At 44.1% G+C, this 22143-nt stretch overlaps 1 protein-coding gene across 3 annotated transcripts in view; it reads left to right on the forward strand.

Annotated features, from left to right (window-relative positions):
- LOC136377638 (delta-sarcoglycan) overlaps positions 1-22143 on the forward strand; it is a 427945-nt gene that overhangs the window by 39310 nt on the left and 366492 nt on the right. For all 3 annotated transcript variants that reach the window (XM_066344714.1, XM_066344713.1, XM_066344715.1), the window contains exon 2: positions 16906-17094. In XM_066344714.1, coding sequence (XP_066200811.1) covers positions 16906-17094 — 189 coding nt within the window. The remainder of the gene's footprint in view (positions 1-16905; positions 17095-22143) is intronic.

Consider the following 22143-nt stretch of genomic DNA (forward strand, 5'->3'; position numbering starts at 1 on the left):
ATTACACATGTAGGTGAAATCAGATGCTTTTTGTCTGTCTCTACCTGGCTTATCTCACTTAACATAATGCTCTCTAGGTCCATCCATGCTGTCACAAAGGTTAAGATTTCCCTTTTTGAAGGCCAAGTAGTATTCCATTGTGTAAATGTACCAGGTTTTTTATCTGCTCATCTACTCATAGGCACTTGGTCTGCTTCCAGATCTTGGCTATTGTAAATAATGCTGCGATGAACACAGGGGCACGTATATTCTTTTGATTCAGTGTTTTGGGTTTCTTTAGATATATTTCCAGAAGTGAAACCACTGGATCATAAAGTAGTTCCATTTTTAATTTTTTGAGGAATCTCTATACTGTTTTCTGCAGTGGCTGCACCAGTCTGCATTCTCACCAACAGTGCAGGAGAGCTCCCTTTTCTCCACATCTTCTCCGACACTTGTTGTTTGTTGACTTATTGGTGAGCGCCATTCTGACAGGTGTGAGGTGATATGTCACTGTGGCTTTCATTTGCATTTCTCTGATGATTGGTGAAGTTGAGCATCTTTTCATATGTCTGTTGGTCATATGTGTGTGTCCCCTTTGGAGAAATGTCTGTTCAGGTCATTTTCCCACTTTTAATTGGATTTTTTAAACTTTTTTCGGGTGGGGGGGAGGTGTTGAGTTATATGAGTTCTTTATACATTTTGGATATTAACCCCTGAGCATGTGTAATGGTGAATACGTTCTCCCATTCAGTGGGGTTGTCCTTCCAGTTCCTTGATGGCTTCTTTTACTGTGAAAAAACTCTTTCATTTGAGGTTGTCCTATTTGTTAATTTTTTTCTTTTGTTTTCCTTGCCCGAGTAGGTATGTCAGAAAAGATACTACAATGAGGAATGTCTGAGACTTTACTGTCTATGTTTTGTTCTAGCATTTTTATACAATTGTGCAATACCTAATCTTAGAACACTTCCGTCATCTCAAACACCTTCCCCGTGCCCATTGAGTCAGTTCTTGTTCATACTCTCAGCCCCGGTCACTGACCTATTTTGTCTCCATAGCTGTACCTATTCTGGAAATTTTATGAATGAGACATTATACGGCCCCGGAATGTGGTTTATCTTTGTGAGGATTCTAAGTGCTCATGAAAACAATATGTTTCTGTCATTTTCAAGAAGGTGAAATTGAGACCAGAAAAGATACGTTACCCGTCCAAGACACACAGGTGTCTGAGACACAGTGCTCCTTGCTCCTTGACTCTGAGTCTGCTGTGGACTGCCTGTCACCTGTGTTCACTCAGTCATAGCTGAAGCCATGTTAGAGAAAGTTACATGGTCATGGAGTCCTACTGTCAGAAGGACCCTCAGGAATTTCCCGGTCCCATGGTTTCTCAAAACCTCCTGAATCGAGATTTCTGAGATTAGAGTTGAAGCTAGCCAGACACTGGTCCGCAGAACTGATTTTGTTGAACACTGTCACGGCGAAATCATCATTCGCTGCAGGGATGTCATTTATAGCATTGCTAACAGATGCCAGCCAGATGTGATGACGGAGACCCTCCCTACACGATGAGGCAACGTGGACCATTGTTTTCTCAAATCAAGCCTCCTCAGATTGGGCCATATTTGCATCTCTACTTTCTTTATAACCTATAGCCATTGTCATAGTCTCTTAAGCCACCTGTGAGGGTGGCAGTGGTGCTTGGTGCAGAAGTGAGATGAAGAGAAGGGAGTAAAAGTCGAGGTGGGCAGAAATACTGGGTTAGGTCCTGACTCCACTGAAAGCCGGGTCTTAATTTTCCCATCCGCGAAATGGGACCAGATGCCTCGGATGTATTTTCTGTTTCTCACCGTGCATGATTTTTGTATTCCTACAGCTCTTCCATTTCTTTACATATGTCTTGGCCTTCCTTCCCCAAGGCTGGGCATCTTGACATATTTGATCTACCCTCCTCTTTCCTGCACCGTTCTCTTTTCCTCTTCCCTGAACACATTCCAGTGAACCTTCTCCTGAGAAAAATGTAGTTCTCTGAACTCAATTCCAGTCATCTGACAAGTACATGGCTCTTGAGTAAGACACCAGACATCTATTAACCTAAAGGGAAGAGGGCGATTGTAAGGGAGAAAACAGAGCAAGGGAGAAGAATGGGATAATCTTGCGGCAGCAGGAGAGTGATTATTCTGTGAATGGAACCCGGGCTCTGAGACAGACAGGCTGGATTCGTGATCCTGGCTGGGTGACCCTGGACAAGTTACCTCACCTCCACATGCCACAGTTGTTTAGTCTTGAAAATGGACATGATAATATGCAACCCACCGCGTGTTGTGAGATGGTGCATATGATGCACTTAAGCACGGTGCCTTGGGCACAGGAAGAACTTAAGTATTTTAGGTTTCTATGCTTAAATATTAACTGAGAAGGCATGGGGCACACCGGCAAAGAATGAAATAGGCAGAGGAGCTGGAATGAAGGGTTGAGACAGTCCGCAGAGGAGAGTGTTTTCCGCGGAGTCATCCAGGTGGCCTTGTCTTTCTGGCTGGCCCGAATCGTTCTGCAGCCTCCGGTGTCCTCTGTCTCTCACCTTTGCTGCTGCCCAGAAAGGTGAGCCTCTTCATGATTGCTTCAAATTCCTGCTGGCGAGTGTGACCCGCCTTCAATAAAGGAAGGCATGGAAGCGGCAGCCCCTGGCCTGCCCGTCACACAGGTCTGCAGGGACTGGGGGAGGAACGTGTCGCCACGGTTCACCAAGTGTATCAATCCTGGGGGATTGGTCCGCTTGGAAATCTCTGCTGCTGGTTGTCCTAATGGAGCTGTGGGTGTGTGGGTGGATGTGGCCACGATGGCTTTATCCTTCTTTTTAACTGATAATGCAATCCATGGCGTCTATTAAGGCAGGCACCATTTCCTGATAAAGACTATTGCCAAGGATTAGAAACGCGTTCCTTGTTCAAACTGCTATTCCTGGCTGGGGTGATAGGATCAGACTGTCCTGTGAGCACCCTGACTTCCTAATAATTCTTCACCGAATTCCTGGAAACCCTGCAATTTCTTGCTGGGGAGGAAGCCAGCAGCCACTGACACTGTTCTCAGTGAGCTCAGGTACACGAATGTCAGGGTAGCGCCTCTCTCCAAGCGAAGCCCTCAGCACCACCCTGCTTTCCTGACTCTGACTGGGCGTGCAGCCCTCGGCATGACACAGTCCAGTGGAGCAGACCGGTCAAAGCCTGGAGACGGCCAGGGAGCAACCCCTCAGTGTATCCCTGTCCTTCCTCGTCTTACCTTCCGTCATCTCTCTTGTCCTGTACTCTCTTCCAGCTCTTTCCCTCTTATGTTTTTATTCTGTTCTACCTTCCTGCTGCCAGTTTTCTTCACTGTTGTTTGTTTAGTTGTGTTTACTCAAGTCACGGCTTGTCTCGGTGGTCAGGAGGGTGGGTCATTGGCCAGAGTGTGGGCTGCATAACTTTTATCGTGCACTGCCAAACATTAACGCCTAAGGTTGGCCATCATCATCAAAGGTGTGTGACCTCACTCCTGTCCTTCAGGAAACTTCTCTGGTGTTTCACAGGCCAAGGATGCCAACAGCCGGTCACACACTGGCAATCCATGGACTAGTCTAGAGACACAGGTTGGTCCATGACGTATTTTTCTTCAATTGGCTTAATTACAAAGTATTTCAACTTACTGAGGCATTATGTACAAATCTAGAAGATCTAGAAGATGCTAAAACTGGGCATCCTTGGTCTGACTGCTCACGGCACAGCAGTTGGGGGTACATGGCAGGTCCTGCTCCTCTGAAAGGGTGTGTGTCCATGTCCCTGACCCCCACCTTCCTTACGTGTAGGTGTTGACATTAGTGACTCTCATTTGGATTTCTCGTCTGAACCGCAGAATGGATGAAATGATCTGAGTGCCCACGTTTTCAGTTCTTTCAGGGGTGGTGCATGTGGTACCATGTAGATGCAGAAGAGGGAAGATAGGGTGTTCTGATCTGATTCGCTCAGGGGACACTGTTGAGATAAGCTAAGTGTCTATCTGGAGAAAACGCAGCAGGACTGCGTGGAGGCCAAGAGCACAGGTGTCCAACTTAGACACCTCTAGGAATCCTCGCATCATACAGTTGTACGTAGGATTCAACATGCAAATGGGGTAGAATCCAGAATAGTCACTGCCTCTGGGGGTGGGGGTTGTTTAGGTTAGGACATGAGGGGGTTTTCTAGGGTCATGGAAATGTCCCTTGTCTTGATTGAGCATCGTTTACACCGAGGTACAGATTTGTAGTTCTGGAGCTGAATAGTTAATATCTGCGAGTTTCCTGGACATAAGTTATACCTCCATAGACCTACACGCGTGCGTACACACATACCTCCTTACATATGTGAAGGCATACAAGGTGCTCAGCGAACTGCATAACTTTTAGGTGTTATTATCATTCTTGTTTCCAGACACTTTGATTAAAAAGATTTTTAAAAAATGTCTAAAAATACGATGAAGAGCATTTCCTTTCAGATGGCAGATGTCTTTGCAAGTATTTGAGAGCTTAGATAAGAGCAAAAAATCCTTACCTAACACCGTGGTCAAGGGAGAAGATACTGGATCAATGCTAATTTTATACAACGATTGAATCACTATACAAGGATGTCTCTAATTTGTTGTAGCTGTTTTTCATGATGTTGTAAAAGCTGCTACAGTTTAGAGACATATTGAAGAGGGTTTATTTCCTGGAGAAGAAAGGTCTATACTTGGAGTGACTTGCACCCTGGCTGGAATTCTGTAGTTGCTCAATGAGCATTTGATGAATCGACTGAAAATGAATATCCATGTTAAGAAATTCTTGCTAAAAAAAATTACAGATTTTGGCCCTGGCCGGTTGGCTCAGTGGTAGAGCGTCGGCCTGGCGTGCAGAAGTCCCGGGTTCGATTCACAGCCAGGGCTCACAGGAGAAGTGCCCATCTGCTTCTCCACCCCTCCCCCTCTCCTTCCTCTCTGTCTCTCTCTTCCCCTCCCGCAGCGAGGCTCCATTGGAGTAAAGATGGCCCGGGCGCTGGGGATGGCTCCTTGGCCTCTGCCCCAGGCACTGGAGTGGCTCTGGTCACGACAGAGCGACACCCCAGAAGGGCAGAGCATCACCCCCTGGTGGGCAGAGCGTCGCCCCTGGTGGGCGTGCCAGGTGGATCCCAGTCGGGCGCATGCGGGAGTCTGTCTGACTGTCTCTCCCTGTTTCCAGCTTCAGAAAAGTACAAAAAAAAAAAAAATTACAGATTTTTAAATTAGTAATCATACTGTTCTGGCCAAGTATACATGTATATCTATATCTGGAAGGGTTTAACACAAGAATTGAGAGAACAGATATTTCAGCCAGGCACTCTGGATTCCGATTCTTTTTTTTTTTTTTTTAAATTTTTTTCGAAGTAAGAAGTTGCGGGGGAGGGGGGCAGATAGACTCTCGCATATGCCCGACAGGGATCAACCCGGCATGTCCACCAGGGGGCGATGCTCAGCCCCTCTGGGCCATTGCTTCGCTGCAACTAGAGCCATTCTAGCACCTGAGGCGGAGGTCATGGAGCCATCCCCAGCACCAGGGGCAACTTTGCTCCAGTGGAGCCCTGGCTGAGGGAAGGCAAGAGAGAGAGAAAGAGAGGAAGGAAAGGGGGAAGGGTGGAGAAGCAGATGGGTGCTTCTCATGTGTGCCCTGGCCAGGAATCGAACCTGGAACTTCTACATGCCAGGCCGATGCTCTGGGTTCCAATTCTTGAACAAACTGTATGAGTTTGGGTAGGTTACTTAACCTCTCTGTTTCTCAGTTGCCTCCCCTGTAAAATGAGGGTAATGATAATAGCCTACCACATAGTTACATGTGTGTGAAGAGTAAAAAGGTTCAATAAAACATTTAGAACAGTGTCTGGCCCAGGTAACCACTGCCCAAGGGTTTGTCACCAGTTTTGTGTACTTTCTTTGTGTTAGGAAACAGGGTTTTGCTGTGATTTGCCATTGGGTATTGTTCAAAAGGCACAGGTATGGTGATTGATGAAAATGATGTCTAATAGGCATTTCAGTTGAAAAGACTACAGCCTGGAATTTGTGAAAAACATACTGGTTTTTAGTTTAGCTGACTCTGGTCTTGTCACTGCTTTACTCTGTGACCTTGATGGAGTCTCTTCACCTTCCTGAACCTGGTTGTCTCAACTGTTCAACAGTGATGTGAACTTTGTATGGTCCGTTCTCCCTTCAAGCTTTGGGTCTTGTACTCTGATTGTAAGTGGTTGAGTCATGCTTATTATTATTTTATTACATAGCTTGGTCATGAGCTGCGGTGGCTTGACCTGTGATTGTCATTATCTTGTTCTGCACAGAATCATCCATGGGGATTTAAGAAGCCCAGACCTTACACAACACAGGGTAGCTGGTTAGTTGAAAAGGATCTGTCGCTTCTGGTTTAAAAGCTGGCTATACACGAGGCCATGGTGGGGTAGATGCAGTGTCCTTTGCATGTGAAAATGACACTAATAAATTTGCGGTCAGGTGTTTGAAGTTACATTTCCTGTTCAAGGGTGTTCAGCACACATATTCTTTTCTAGTCCTCAACTTGCAACATCAAGGGCTATGTTTAGAATGATCTCTGAGTTTTACACACAGCCGAGTCTTCAACAACTCTCGGTTCCTTCAAGTCTTTGCTCAGACATTACCATTCCATAAGGTCAGTCTTATTCATGCTTTTAAAGTTTGCACCTGCTCTGCTCCCAATCTACAGAACTACTTATCCCCCTTTTCTGTCTCTTTCTCTACCTCCCTTTTCGTTTCTGGTCTTTGCCCCATAGCACTCATTCTCTGTGATGTAAGTTTCAAATACAGATTTCATTTCTTTGACCTCTCTCACCACTGCCTCCTACAGGTACTGTGAGATTGGGGGTCACTGTGTTTTTGTTCTTTGATATATCCCAAATATCCAGAATAGAGCCATAGGAGAACTGGAAGGACACATGGTGGTGGCAGGGTTTATGCATTCCACACTACACACCTGCATGATAATTCTAAACACCCCGTGTCTTATTCAGGGAAAGCCAAGCTTTGCCTCATTCTGTGTGTAATGAAAAGAAAATTGAGCCTGTCGTTTGGGTCCAAACCCTAAACAACTTATTGGTTTGGAGTCCTTCAGAATATTCTTTCATTCCTTAGGACCTCAGTATCTTAATTTATGAGATAATTTTAATAATAATGATCTCCTAAGATGTTTTCAGAAATGTGTGAGCTCATATGTCTGATGATGCCTAGTACAAATATGTAGGTGTGTTTCGAAACTCTATTTCTATCTAAAACTACTTCAATGAGAACTTCACACATCTAAAACTCTAGAACAGTAAGAATTACTGTTCATAATTGTACTGAAATATCTTCTAGTTCATCACAGAGAAATACTTTACATTCAGACATAGAGGACATTGCACTTTGGAAGAGAACTTGAATAATAGCAGTCATAAAAACAATATATAATATATATTCAGTCACATGCACAAACACACATACTTTGATCTAGCAATTCGGTCTCTCGGGGCTTCTCTGAGAGGTATATTTGGACACATGTGAAAGATGCAAGTTCCATTCATGTGGCTTTAAATAATACTCGTGCTGGAGACGTGACATTTCATTTCTGAGTTCAGTCGTCCCCCTGAATTCCACACGCATTTGGAAGAGGCCTTGTGACTCCACCCCCACGGATTCCTCCCTGTGTTTCAACATCAACAGGACGAGACTGAGCTCTCTATCTCCCCTCCGCACACCCCATTTGCCTCCTGCCCCGCCAGCCTGCTGTTCTCCTAATGGTCCCCATCCTGATGAATGGCACCATCGTTCACCTGGCTGCTCACGCCAGAACCTTGGCATTCCCCTTGACTCCTGTCCTTTTCCTGCACACACTCTGTGTTTCAGACAGCAGTAAATCCTGTTAGCTCTACCATTCAAATATTCCAAATGCAGCCACTGGGCACCTTCCCCCGATGTCTAGCCTGGTCTCGGCTGTGCGCTCCGGCCGGCAGTAGTGCTCACAGGCCCCTGGTCTCCTGCTTGCATTCTTGTCCCCTGAAGTCTGTTCCTGAGAGAGAAGCTGGAGAGATCCTGAAGGAAAATCTGATTATTTCACTCCTATGCCTTGTTCTCTGAAAGTTACTCTTACAATCCGTATCTTGCCTAAGCTTTTTACTGTGGCTTATAAGACTGAATATACAACCTCTCTGCCTGTGCTTCCAAACTTACTTGCACACACTCTGCCCTTGCTCACTCTGATCTAGCCACACTGTCCTGTAAACATGCAAAGTGAGCCCCCACCTCAGGGCCTTTGCACTTGCTGGAACTGTTTCTTCTGACTGGAGTGCTCTCCTTGGGGGTCCTCATGCTTTACTCTCTTGTTTGTTCATGCCCCCCCCCTCACATCTCTCTGCTACAGAGGCCCTTCCCTGATGGTCCTGTAGGTAGGAGCCTCCCAGTCATTGTCTGTCCCTTTTTCTGCCTTTACTTTTGTCTTCATAAAACTTACTCCTAAGAATAAGTATGAAAAGTTACATATCTGCTTGTTTATCTGTTTATCATAGTCTCCAGTTAAATCTAAGGTCCAAGAGTTGGGGCTCAGTATTTTCACTGCTGAATACCTCGTGTCAGCACATGGTAATATCTGATGAATACTGTATTTATTTGTTTGACTAAACATTGGTAACAGAAAATTACTGGAAATAACATCAGTAGTCATCACTGAGGAATTGGTTAGGTTAAATATCGTGTATCTCTACAATTTCAAACTAATTTAAAAATGTTTTTATGGAACTGTCACTAAACTACGGTATTAAGAAGACCAAGTTAGAGTTGGACAATAAAAGAACATAAAATATGTCCTTGTTTGTGTAAAAAAAAAAAAGAAAGTTAAACGTGTATATGCATTGAATGTATATATTGAATAAAGCCTGTGCATGTAGTTCACATCTCTGTAAGGAAGAGAAAGAAGCTGGGAATAGTTGCCTATAAGCAGGAAGGCTGAAAGTGTGAATGCAAAAGAAATATTCTTAACTGTATGTTCTTTGGTCCTTTTAAATACTTGTCTAATTTTTTTCAGCAAAAATTGTTCGACACTTACATATCATAATTGGTAGAAAGCTAAAATACGGATTACCCAATGTTTAAATCCAAGTACTTGTTTAGATAGAACATGTCATTTCTGGATTATTTCACATAAATAGGCATTTCTACTTCTGTCTGAATTTTATGAGGGAAAAAAAAGTTGATTATTATATCAAAAACTAAAAGTGATGACTTTGTTACAGTTGTACAAATGGTGCCAAGCACCAGCAATCCAAGACTAATGCCTCACGCGGATGGCTGAGCAAAAACAACCCTTGAAAGCAAATAGTTTTCATTCAAAGCCCTCAAAATTAACACGGCTAGCAGAAGACTATGGACGTGCCAAGATAATCCCAAATGACTCAGATTCAACAACAAACTCTAGAAACCGAGCGAGCCTGGGAGGGCACTTGTGCCTCCTATTTATGTGAACTGGTTACAATCATAGAAGGTGATGTAATTCGTGTTCACTTTTAAATGCACTGGAAATTTTAACCTACAGTGTCGTCATCGTCAACACACCCTAGCTCACTTGATGGCTCTCACATGCCCATACTAAATAAGGTCATGTCGTTGTTCGCCTGGCTGTGTTGATTCTTTACTCCTTACTCTAACCTATAAGGTTCAGTATCATTGTTTCTCAGCCTCTCTCTACAAGCTCGTCCCCTGCCCTTCCCTGTGTGCTCATACAGAACCAAGCCCTGCCGGCCCCCCTGCCCGCCCTGAGCATGTGTGGAAGACCAAGTGCTTGCTGTGTCCGTCCTCTGCCGGAACACCTGTTCCACCTCTAGGCCTCACCTTAATTGTCACTTGGTCAGAACGGCCTTCCGTGTCCAGAGCCGGTCATGGAACCATCTTTCTTTCCTTCCTGATGCCCAACTTCAGTTCTCATGGTTTCCTCCATATACGTATTTCTTGTTCATCTCTCCCATCGAACCCTGGCTTGATGACGGCAGAACTATTGGCGTTCATCCACATGAAGGCCTATACATGTCCGGTTCTGCTGGGAACCTGGCACGTGGGAGATGTCAAAAATATTTTGAAAAAAAATACTGTTGAAAAAATAGATTGGAAATTTCCTGGAAGGCCAGGTCTGTGCTTTGCCGTGTTTCTTTCCCCACGATATGTAAGTGTGCCTAGAATGACACTCATTGGCGCTCCCACGATTTCCCTTATGGAGCAAGATTGTGAAGGCTGGTGGGCAGAGGAGCCCTACAAGCATTAGCAAGACGTCTGTCGGTGCTTCTGTGTCCTCAGCTCTACCCCATGAGAGGAGCAGACCGTGGCCCCAAAGAAAAAGCATCTGGAAACGTGAGGGCATTGATGTGTCTTTAGAAGTTTACTGATTGTTTTTTAATCATCCCTCAAAACATAATGCGTTCTCGCACAGCAGGTTGGCAACACAGGTACTGTAGCTGGTTTCCAGGTAGCTCTCTTATTTGGGAGGAATTAAAGGAAAACGTTTCTTCTCCTGAAGACAATCACTCTCTCATTTCAAACCCTGTCATAGGTTTTGACCATCCTTCCGAAAACTTCTGAACTTTGTGCTGTGTTCTCAAAAGTCTGGTGTCATCTGACCCCAGGCAGCTTTCTCGACTCATCTCATGTCTACCGCTTCTTGACCCGTGACAGCCAACCGGGCAGACCTTGTCCGCATTGGGGACTTTGCTTTCTTTCCTCTGCATGGGACACGTTTTGACCTTTCCCTCATTGCTTTTGTTTTCTTAGCCTTCTAGTGTCAGCTGACATGTTCCATCCTCAGCGAGTTCTCTCTTGATGAGTCTAGAATATACCTCCCATCCTGTGATGCTCTCTCTGACATTACAGACATATGTCCTGGAGGCCCTGCACGGAGTGTTCATTCTTTGTCTGTTTACTTTTTATTCTCCACCGCCCAGGCTGTGTGCATCCTAAAGGCAAGGTAATCCTTCTTACCTGTGGCATCTTGAGACCCTTTGCATAGTCTTGCATAGTGGAATTTTCCCAGTAATCAATAATGAATTGATGAGGGAGTAGAGAAACGAAGGGCATTTCTAGACAGGTCCAATTAGAGATGGAAATTAGAGTTAAAGTGGGTAAGTTGAGTTTCACTCTCGTAGAAGCATCAAATGCAGCCATGGCCCTGCCCATCGCCTCTGAGATGAAAGAGGGGCGCCGCTCATTCTCAATGCAAACTCGGAAGAAAGAAGCCAAGGGGAGAGTTTGGAAAGACAGACGGTAATCACAGATCTTGAAAGGAAACCCCCGGCCTGCCATGTCATTAAGCCACAGGGCAGAATTTCCAGGTGGAAGGAGGAAGTTGGCAAGGTCCAGAGCTTCAGAAAGCCCCAGGGAAATTAAGAAAAGCACATGGAATTTTGATCGGGGACATCACCCAGTGATTTCTGAATGGGCCATTTCAGTGGACGGATGAGACTCTGAAATTTCTAGAGTTCGCCGAGAATCTTGGGAACCCTGGGCATCCGGGAGAGTAAAATTAGGCAAGAGGCAGGGAGAGAACAGAGGTGTAAGCTAAGACTTTTGCTAATGGCAGAGAAGAGCTATTCACGTTGAAAAACCAACACACCAAAAGCTGCAAAAAGCATAATGTTCAATACGCTACTGAAGGTGGAGGATGGAAACGAAAGCTCCAGGTTAGGAAGGCGGCAAAAATGTGAAAGCCGGCAGAGCTATGTTAAGGGATACGGGTCGGAGACGGGGAGGCAGTGAGAGACAGCACAGGAGAGGCAGAAAGGGGCCGGCGTCCTTCTCTGTGTTGGATCTCAGTTCATGTTCTTGAAACATGGTGTCTGGACCATTACTATCTCAGTCAGTTTTGCTGCTTGTTAAATGTACAGCTTTCTGGGATGCCCCCAGGCTCATTACATTATTATATTTTGATGTGGTGCCTGGGAATCTGCATTTAATCAATAGCCTGCAGTGCTGCTTATGCATTCAGAGGTCTGTAAACCACTTGCCGTGAGCATAGATAACTGTGCCTCCCACCAATCTCAGCCAAGAGGTGATGGATGGTGTTCCACTGAGGTTCAGGTGTCCGCTTGAGGCCCTTCTGGGAGGGACTAGCGGAGGGTCCATGTTCTATGAGGCCTGAAGCTTAAACAATATGTGGGACTCTTTTAAAGGGAAAAAATAAATAAACTGAAGAATTAGAAGTATGAACTTCAGTTAAACACATGAATATGCATTTAGAATGAGAAAGATTAAATTATTAATTTTAGAAGATGGCATATCATAAAATCCAGAAAAATGATATTAATAATTAACTGTCTGACATACTTTTCCTACAGTTTTGGGTACTTAGTCTCATTATCTGACAGCTACTTGGCACTGTCACTTCCTGTACAGACAATAAAAGAATAATTGTCTCCTATGGCACTTTCAATAAAACTTAGTTCTTTTTGTTTGTTGGTCTTTACTACAGATGTTTGTGATGTGTGAAGCATGCAATTCTATGTACAAAATACAGACCCATGGTGCACATAATCTGCAAAGACAGTTCTATTTTCTGTGATTCCCGTAAAAAAGGAAAACCCAGTAGTGCATTTATAATTATATACGCAGAATTGAATATATCCTTGACTAGAGAGGAATTCTGTTTTGAGTGGGCGTCCATGAGAATGGAATCTGACATTTGAAAATTTTTATATCTGATGATAGATGGAAATGTCCAGCTAGCTTCTGTCTTCTCTACCAGCCACCTCTTCCTGGTGCTGGCTGTTATAGATGTTTATATTGCAGTGTGTCCTTTGGTCCAGAACCTTTAGGACACTTCACTTGGTGAGTTGGCACCACGAGTGGAACAGTTCCTGAAAGCCATTTTTGCACCAGACAGCTAGCAATAAAGTACCTCTGCAGGGATGTGTCTGCAAACCACATAAATATATTAATATATATATCTCTGTACCCAAACTGTGGCAACCCCCAATTTAACTTGCTGTTAGCTGGACCTCTAAAATGCATGTCATTCCTCCAAAACCACTCAACCTAAAGGGAAGCTGAAAAAGACAGGGTCTTAGCTAGTTGCAATAAAAACATCTTTCTTAAGTCAATTTTATTATAACAATGTGTGATGCCGGACATGCATGACTGTGGCCCCTTCCAGGGCCAGCGAAGGGGCCTGGGCAAGGGAGGACCTGAAACTTCCACTTCATTCCCTGGACAGCAAACTGCTTTTGGGAAGAATCAAAGAGAAACACAGATTGCAGATTGTCTTTCCTCTTAAATTTTTATCATTTCAACATGTTTCGATTCTTTTTTAACTAGAAAAATTAATGTACTCAGCAAATCTAAATTTTTCCTTTCCAGGCAGGGTTACTGAAAACAGATGTCTCCATTGCATTGTTTGGCTGACAAGGCTTCCTTCTGCAGTCATTCATAGAAAATTGCTCACTCCCGTCTGTTAATCTATTGATGGACCATTGATCTATTATTTTAAAATATATACTTTTTATTTATTTTTTAAGTGAGAGGAAGGAAGATAGTGAGACAGACTCCCACATGCACCCCAACTGGGATCCACCCAGCCATCCCTCTCTGGGACTGATGGTCAAATCAACCAAGCTGTTTTTAGCGCCTGAGGCTGACACTCCAAGAAGCCATCCTCAGCACCTGGAGCCATGCTCAAACCAATTGAGCCACTGGATGCAGAAGAAAAAGAGGGAGAGAAGGGAGAGAGGGAGGGGGAGAGAAACAGATGGTTGCTTATCCTGTGGGCCCTGACCAGAATTGAACCTGGTGTGTCCATATGCCAGGCCGACACTCTATCTACTGAGCCAACCAACCAGGGCCATTGATTGATCTACTGATCTATCTTTTTTCTTTTATTAGAGAGTTGCAGCTTGGGGTATGTTGTTTCATTTAGCTTCTGAAAGTAGACGGGGTATGGTGGAGATGGAGGAGCCCTCACGACATACTGAGAAGGGTACTAGCCAGGCATCAGAGGATCCGAGTTCTGGTCTCTGCTCAGCTTCTGATTTGCTGTATGACTAGAAAGGGAGCTACTTTCCCTTCTGGACTTCGAGCAAGTTAGCTCGTCAGTAAACGTGTTGGGCAAAATCTGTGGTTTCTAGGGGCCCAGGTGTCCTGCAAAGGCTCCTCAAGGCTGGCCCATCCCTTGTTCTGGCTTTAAGCAGAGGGCCTCTGCTTTCTTGCTCTTTTATATACTAGATTAGAGTTGGTTTCAAGATTTTTGTCCTGACATGATTGTACTGTGATTTAAAAAAAGAAATAATGAAGGCCATTAAAAAAAATAAATAAATAAAATCCCTAATGCTTGAAATGACCTGAGCAGCTTTTCAACAGTTCTAATTTCATTCTAGAGCTCAGAGTTTGAATTTGTACTTGTTCAAAGCTTCTTTCTGGCCTGACCTGTGGTGGCGCAGTGGATAAAACGTTGACCTGGAAATGCTGAGGTTGCCGGTTCGAAACCCTGGGCTTGCCTGGTCAAGGCACATATGGGAGTTGATGCTTCCAGCTCCTCCCCCCTTATCTCTCTCTCTGTCTCTCTCTCTCCCTCTCTCTGTCCTCTCTAAAAATGAATAAATAAATAAATAATTTTTAAAAAACCAAAACAAACAAACAAACAAAAAAACAAAGTTTCTTTCGAATTCCTCTGCATTGAGAGAGATATTAGTCTACACCAGTGATTGCAACCTTGTTCACACTTTCGGGTCATCTGGGAAGCATTTAAAAATGCTGACGCCTGGGTCCTGCCCTTGTGACTTATTTAATTACCCGAGCAGAGATGTTTTGAATAGCTCCACAGGTGCCTATGATGGGCATCAGGATTGAGAACCTCTAGTGGATAATCACTGATTTCTGGCAAGTTCTAACAATCTGTATGAAAAAAAATTGCAAGTGTGATATCCAACTTCCCAGTCTCTTATAGATATTTACTAAACATGGCATTTCTGTTCTGTAGGTAAATTATGGAATTCTTCCATTGGAGAATTATAAATGTCAGAGGGAAGGCAGTTGGTGTAACAGCCTATCTCTAGCTTCTGTACACTAATGTGTTAAGAATTCCTTGCCGTTCATCATACCTACAAGAGTCAAGGACTACTATTCCTGTCCTTACCCTGCCACATACTCTGTAGCCACATGGGTCAACTTCTATAGCCTTAAATCTGGTCATCCATGCAATTACTGTAGTTGATTGGAATTAAAGAGCATATTAGACATGATTCTAAGATCCTGTGATCATTTGCTTAATTTAAAGAATATGATTGGATAGAAAATCAAGACCTAATTTCCTTCAGATTTATAAGGCATTTTTCCCCCATCTATTTGGTCTTTGTAAAAAGGCCAGGGAGCGATGGCTTAGTTTTTAGCAAAGCATCTTTGTTTGTAGTCGTCAGTCATTTCCTATTTTGAATAATACATGTTGGTATCTCTGTATTTAATTGTAAAATTTGGTTTGGTTTTATAATTTTATGGAAGTGATAAGATTACTTAGATTTGTGTTGGCACCTCATTAGTAGTGCTGATATAAAGATAATTTGTGTCAACAGTGGGGATTTAGGAAAGCGTACTTATTTTAAAAGGAATTGACATATTATTTACTGTGGACAAATATTTTCTGACTTCCCTCACTCCACTATAATCACTGTTTAACTAGCTCATTCTTCCCATTAGCCTGCAAGCCCCTGGAAGGCATGTTTGTACCTTACTTGACTTAGAGCCTTTTTAATCATTATTAAATAAATGAGTTGATTGATGTCACTTAGAATAGTCTGACCCATAAGGTCTAACTTTTTAAGGGTAGTGAGTTCTCTGTCAAGGGGAGCATGTAAGCACAGGTTGTCATTTGTTGAAGATTCCTGGGTCAAGTGAAACTTCTCTATGTGCCCATCAGTACCCGCTTTGAACTTGGGGGTGGAAGGAAGATCAAAATTGTTACTTTTGCCACTCGCTTTCTGGTAATGAAGAATAATTGCATTTGAGGTCATTCCCCCCCCCAAAAAAAAAAATTCCCTTCATAGTGTAATCATACCCCCACAGTGAACTGCTGGGGTTATTTTATTTTCTCAGAAGAATTCCAAATTCTACCCTCAGGACTTTGATAGCTCTTGAATGTCTCCTTCAGAAAAAACTTGGATTCTCAGAGACATTTGGAAAACAGCTTCCTGGGGGTCCCTCCCCTCCTGATATGTGTATGCGTGGATGTCTACACCCACATCATGAGAAATGGCTACATAAACTGGGAGGGCTAAAGCAGGCCTCCAGAGGGGCCGCTTCTGTCCAGAGAGAGCAGATTTTCAGAGTGGCCAGGAAGGTGGAAAACATTCAGACAGCAGCCAGCCATATCTCTTCAGCTGGTTCTTTTCCTTTCTTCCTCCTTCTCCTCCTCCTCCTCCTCCTCCTCCTCCTCCTCCTCCTCCTCCTCCTCCTCTTCTTCCTTCTTTCTTCTTTCTTCTTTCTTCTTCTTTCTCCTTCCTCCTTTTTCTTTCTCCTTCTTCCTCCCCCTCCTTCTCCTCCTCTTCTTCCTTTCTTCCTTCCTTCCTTCTTTCTTTCTTTCTTTCTTTCTTTCTTTCTTTCTTTCTTTCTTTCTTTCTTTCTTTCTTTCTTTCTTTCTTTCTTTCTTTCTTTCTTTCTTTCTTCTTCTTTCTCCTCCTCCTCCTCATCCTCCTCTTTTTCTTCTTCCTCTTCCTCTTCCTCTTCCTCTTCTTCTCTTCTTCCTCTTTTTCTTCCTCCTCCTCCTCTTCTTCCTCCTCCTCTTCCTCTTCTTCTCTTCTTCCTCTTCTTCTTCCTCTTCATCCTCTTCTTCCCCCCCCCCCCTCCTCTCAGCAGTTTCACGTGAGTGCTTCTCTCTCGCCCGGTCTGTTTCAGATGCCTCAGGAACAGTACACACACCAGCGGAACACCATGCCCAGCTCCGAGGGGCCCCAGGTGTACAAAGTGGGGATTTATGGCTGGCGGAAACGATGCCTGTATTTCTTCGTCCTGCTCCTGATGATTTTAATACTGGTGAACTTGGCCATGACCATCTGGATTCTCAAAGTCATGAACTTCACGATTGTAAGTAAAATCACACAAGTTCCTTTAGCTCTCTTCGGGGGCAAGGGGAAGAGTGAGGGAAGGAGGGATGTAGAAAAGCGGTGGTCGTAGGATTCAGAATACCGTGCAACCTGGTGTTTTGGTTAAAAAAAATTTTTTTCTGTTCAAATTGCATGTGAGGATGGGCTTCTGTGTAACCTCAATTCCGCAGAGACTGGCTACCCAATTGAGAAGTATTTCCTCCTTTACAACCTCGCGTATGCCTTCCGTCCATTCCAGTAACCGAGTCCTGTGTCCTGTCGTTCGTAAGAATGTTGACTAAATAATGCAATTTTATTCTGAGGTGTTCTCTCCCCCACCCCCACCCCCACCCCCACCGGAGATTTCCTAGCAACTGTAGCAAGATAAGCAATTTAAGTTATTAGTGAAGGCACAGAGGGCATGAATCTGAGGCTCTTAGCATAATTTCCTTTCGTGTGATTCAAAAGTAATTCATTAGATTGGCAAAAAAAAAAAAAAAAAATCTTGTTTGATAAAAAAAAGTGACCGTAACACAATTGACTGTATGGTTTTCATGTGACAATTCCAAATAGGATCGTGGATACTTGCCCCTTCTGAATTATAAAGTTCATTTTTATCCTTAACATTGTGGGTGGTGACAGTTCCGGGCCTGGGCCGTGTCATCTGCTGAAGCTGCCCTTTCTTTTCCCTGCCTGGCAACCGCTCCTGCTGCTCCTGTAACTCCTCTTACACACCTGTGATCATCCTTTCTGCTCCAGGGAATAATGTTTACATGTGTTTCCAGGCAGACTGAACTTCAGCAAGAGCAAGGGCTGCATCTTTTCTCCCTGTGCCTTCATTCATCACAAATGGGAGGGGCTGTTGGTGCTTAATTGGGACTTCCTGAGGACTCTGTAAGCCAAGGTTAGAGACCCTGCTTCAGGCATCAGAGTGGCTCACTTCTTAATGCTTGTCATTAAAGCTAGGAAACTCATTTTTAGAATTACCTTAATTTTACAGATTTCTTTTTTTTCTTGAGGAGAAAAATATAGTTCAATTCTTTGGCGAATATAGTCTTTGGTATTACAGTTTTAAGTTTGGAAGAGGCTATACAGGCCAGTCTCCGTGAGCTTGGAGGGATTCAAGGTGATATGCTCTAGACTATTGGAGCACATCAACTTCTGTTTCTGAATTAGACTCAGTGCACACTTACTGAACTCAGAATTTCTTTACGGAAAAACAGAATTCAGAGAATGTGGAAAGCAGGTGAGAGAGATGTGGACAGATGCTTGCTCAAATGGTGGTCTAGGTGCTTGCTAGGACATTTTCTCAGACTTCAGGGATCTAAAGGGTGTCCTGGGTACATTTGGTCTTAAGTCCAAGTTTCCACAATTGCCACGTGTTGATTACATGTTCTCTGATGGCTTTATTTAGTGTGTTATAAATTTGTAAATGAAAAAGCTGCTTTATTGCAGTATTAAATAAAGGAAGACTGAGGGCAAGGTGGTAGAATGGAGAAACAAGATTTAAAAGACATTTAAAAGATGGAACTGACACATCCAACCACCTACTGGTTGGAGGTGGGAGTTGAGGCATTGGAAGCCATTCTGGGATACGCCCAGGTTCTAGCTAGTGAGACAGTTGGACCCTGGAGCCCAAAAAGCAACATAGAATTCCTTACCTTTCCACTGGAGCCAAGTGGAACCTCCCATGTCCTCTAAACCCCCTATTTGAGGCTATTTTTATTATTTTTACCTAGCTTGGCATGACGTTAATTTATAGAACCCGAAATATTTAGGAGTGAGTGTGATGAATATGAACTCAAACATTGATACCTGTGGTGTCATGTGAATGGGGCTTCTAGAGTGTATTTAGTCTGGCAAGCCTAATAATGAGAGGTATATGTAAATGCGTATTGAGTGACAATTCATTTTGAGTACGTGTAAGCTTAGGGAGCAATATGACATTAAAGTAATAATCTATATGAAATAGGCTATTTCCCATCATTAACTAAATCGATTGCCAAAGTTGAGAGTTCTTACGGCTTTACCAAACCAAGTACTTACTGGGGTGAGAATAATGCTGTTATTAACCATAATTGGTGCTTTATTACAGTTATGCCTTTGAGCAAATAGAGCTGAAGTGTCAGAAAATTGGTCTTTCTCTGCAAGTTCCTAGCATATTTTCCCATCAATCACAGTGTAAAACATGATCTTTTAGAATTCTAATTCTATCCCACAAATAATAATTTACCAAGAGTGAAGATTTTGAAAATGAATGAGATATTAACCAGCGTCATCTTGGAGAGTGTGGGGTTGAGAAAGCACAGGAAAGCCCCGGGATGACAGTGAAACATCTTCTGCAGGGATTTGAAATCATTGCCAATAGGAAAGAGGGATTACTTTGTACACCTGGAATATGCAATAGTTGGGATTGGGGAAAGCTCACACTATCATCAAACCCTCTGAGTAATAACGGGCCAAGTGGCTGATGTCATCCGAAAGTGCTTTTGAGGACTTGGCAGTTTATCCAAGATTGGACATCTGGAATTTACTGTTGTCATGCTTTTCTTCTGTGCCATCCCCAAGGAATATGTTGGAGGCGTCCTTCCAACCTAACAGTCTGGACAAGCATCCAACCAAGCCTTCTTTGTTCCAGATGTAAATCAAAAGAAAAGTGAGTTTGTTCTCCTTTGCTCTTGCAGGATATTCTGGTCCTCATCACTAGGTAGGACAAGGTCACACTTTCCTCCTCACTTTTCCCCTAAGTGGAAGACTGTGTGGTTTACTTACACTGTGAACACCTGTATGTTGACCTATTCTAGTTTATTACACACTGTACTGCACAAAGGGACTAATGTTTATTCCGTGTCTGTTCTGTCCTGATCCCTGTGCTTGGCGTTCAGAATATCTCATTTAATTTTCAAAGCAACCCTGCAAATTCAGGGTTACGATCTCCATTTTAATAAAAGAAAACCCAACGCTCAGAGAAGTGGGGTGACTTCCTGAAAGACACACAGCTGGTATAGAAATGCATGTGTTGGCCTCGGTGTTCTTGAAGACTGTAAGCTATCTTCCTGTTGAACGCTATGGGTTTTGTCTTTGGAGCTTTGCTTTGACCAGGTGAGATCTCACTCTGTAAAGGGCTTCTGCTTCTGCCAATGTATTCTAGCAGCCCAGTTAAAGAACTTGACTTCAATACTTGAGTATTGATCATCTATGTCATCATTTAGCGCAAGTGGTTAAGTGGCAAAACTTAAAAGGCATGGGAATGATCATTTAGCCCAGTGTGTGTGAAATCATTCATCGTTACCTGAAATAGGAGCCGGAGGAGTCGCCTTATCGGATAGTCTCGTTTTGACAATGATTGAACCAAAGTAGATGGCAAAGTTGCCTGACTGGGCTTCTGTACCCCAACCACGCCGGGATCTTCCCAGGAGACAGGGATTGTGTTCTCTTCACTTTGTAGCCCCAACCTAGTGCCTGATATACAGTTGGCTTTCATTGGTGTTTGTTAATTGCCAGTTGTCTCTGTGCAGACCCCATACACGAGACAACAGATGTGAAGTATCTGGTCAATGCCCGGCACTGGTAGCTCCTCCATGAAGTAGAGCTATCTATATCTGTGTTTAATAGATTGCCTAACTTCTAGTTCTCTTTCCTTCAACAACACAAAATCCAAACCATTGCATTTATGATTACATAGGAAATGAATGTCCACTTATTTAATAAAAACTTCTACAGAACTTGATAATTTCCCCACATTTCTCATTAAAAACCCTATGAGGCAGGTACTACTGTTACTCACATTTTACAGATGGGGGAACGGCGGGTCCAAGAAATGCAGTCACTTACACGAAGTCACGCCACCTGTGAGGGGTGAGGCTGGAATCTGGTCACAGGGACAGTATTTTGCCCATTTCCCAAGTGCTGTTTTCATGAAGACAAATTGGATCTGTTCAGTTCCATGTCTAAAACATGATTTATTGACCCTACAGTTATATAACGATCCACTGAAGATCTGAAGAAGGCATTCTAATACTTGTAAATTGGACACATTGTAAGACAGTTAAAGCCAGAGAGAGTGCCCAGGGTGCTCCATAACTCAGGACACCTGCTGCATCACCTGTTTGGGGAAGGCTCAGGAATTGTGACCAAGTCCCACTAACTCGAGTAGAGGGGGCGAGGGCACACATGCTATGAAAGGGAGAAGGGTCTCAGGGGAGCAGGAGGGCACAGAAGCGTGGGTGGCCTCATTGCAGTGGGCCCTAGAGCATGTCAGGGACCAAGGCCCCTCTGTGATGTCCACCCTCTGGCTTTCCTGGGCCACCTGGCATGCCTCTTGCCTTAGAACTTGCTCTTCTGTTTGCAGGCCAGGTTCCCTATACGTTTGCCGTGCTACTGATTAGTTCCCTGTGTTTATTCGAGTTTTCTTCTTCCTTTCAACCTCAGCATGCCTCTGTCTGCCCTTGACCATTCCTGTGTAGCAGCCTTCCCGTTTCAGCTCTCGCCTCTGCCAGTCCCAGTCTCCTGTGGCCCAGGGGAAAGCCCAGAGGGCGAGCTGCAGAGGCCCAGCGGGCTTCCCGCATCACGCTGGAGCTTGCTTGGCTGCCCACAGACCAGGGAGACGCCCCATCCGCGGTGTCCCAGGAGGACGGAGCCCTGCAGTTCTCAGAGCCCTGCTCTGTGTGCGGCCAGGCCAGGCCTCCGCCCCCCACACCCCCCATGGGAGAGGTCAGAGCTCACGTGCGGAGGCTATCCACACGTGGTTTCCTGTGAACACTGTCCTTTTTAAACTCTTCTCACATATTCTCCAAAGCCCCACCCCCACCCGAATTTAGCTGAGATTTTGTGTCTTGCTGTACCTGGTGCCATGCTGGGGGCAGAGGGGTGGCATGCAGTACTGCAGTGATTACTTTCTAGCTGTTTCTCCTCATGGGCCGTGAGCTCCAGAAGACAGGAGCCTTATACTATTCATCTTTGAATCCACAGCTTTATTGGATGGCTTATTAGCCGCACTAGATACTTGGAATGTTTATTGAATAAGCGAATGACAAAAAAAAAAAAAATG

Source organism: Saccopteryx leptura, chromosome 6 (genome assembly GCF_036850995.1).
Source record: "Saccopteryx leptura isolate mSacLep1 chromosome 6, mSacLep1_pri_phased_curated, whole genome shotgun sequence".
Lineage (NCBI taxonomy): Eukaryota > Metazoa > Chordata > Mammalia > Chiroptera > Emballonuridae > Saccopteryx > Saccopteryx leptura.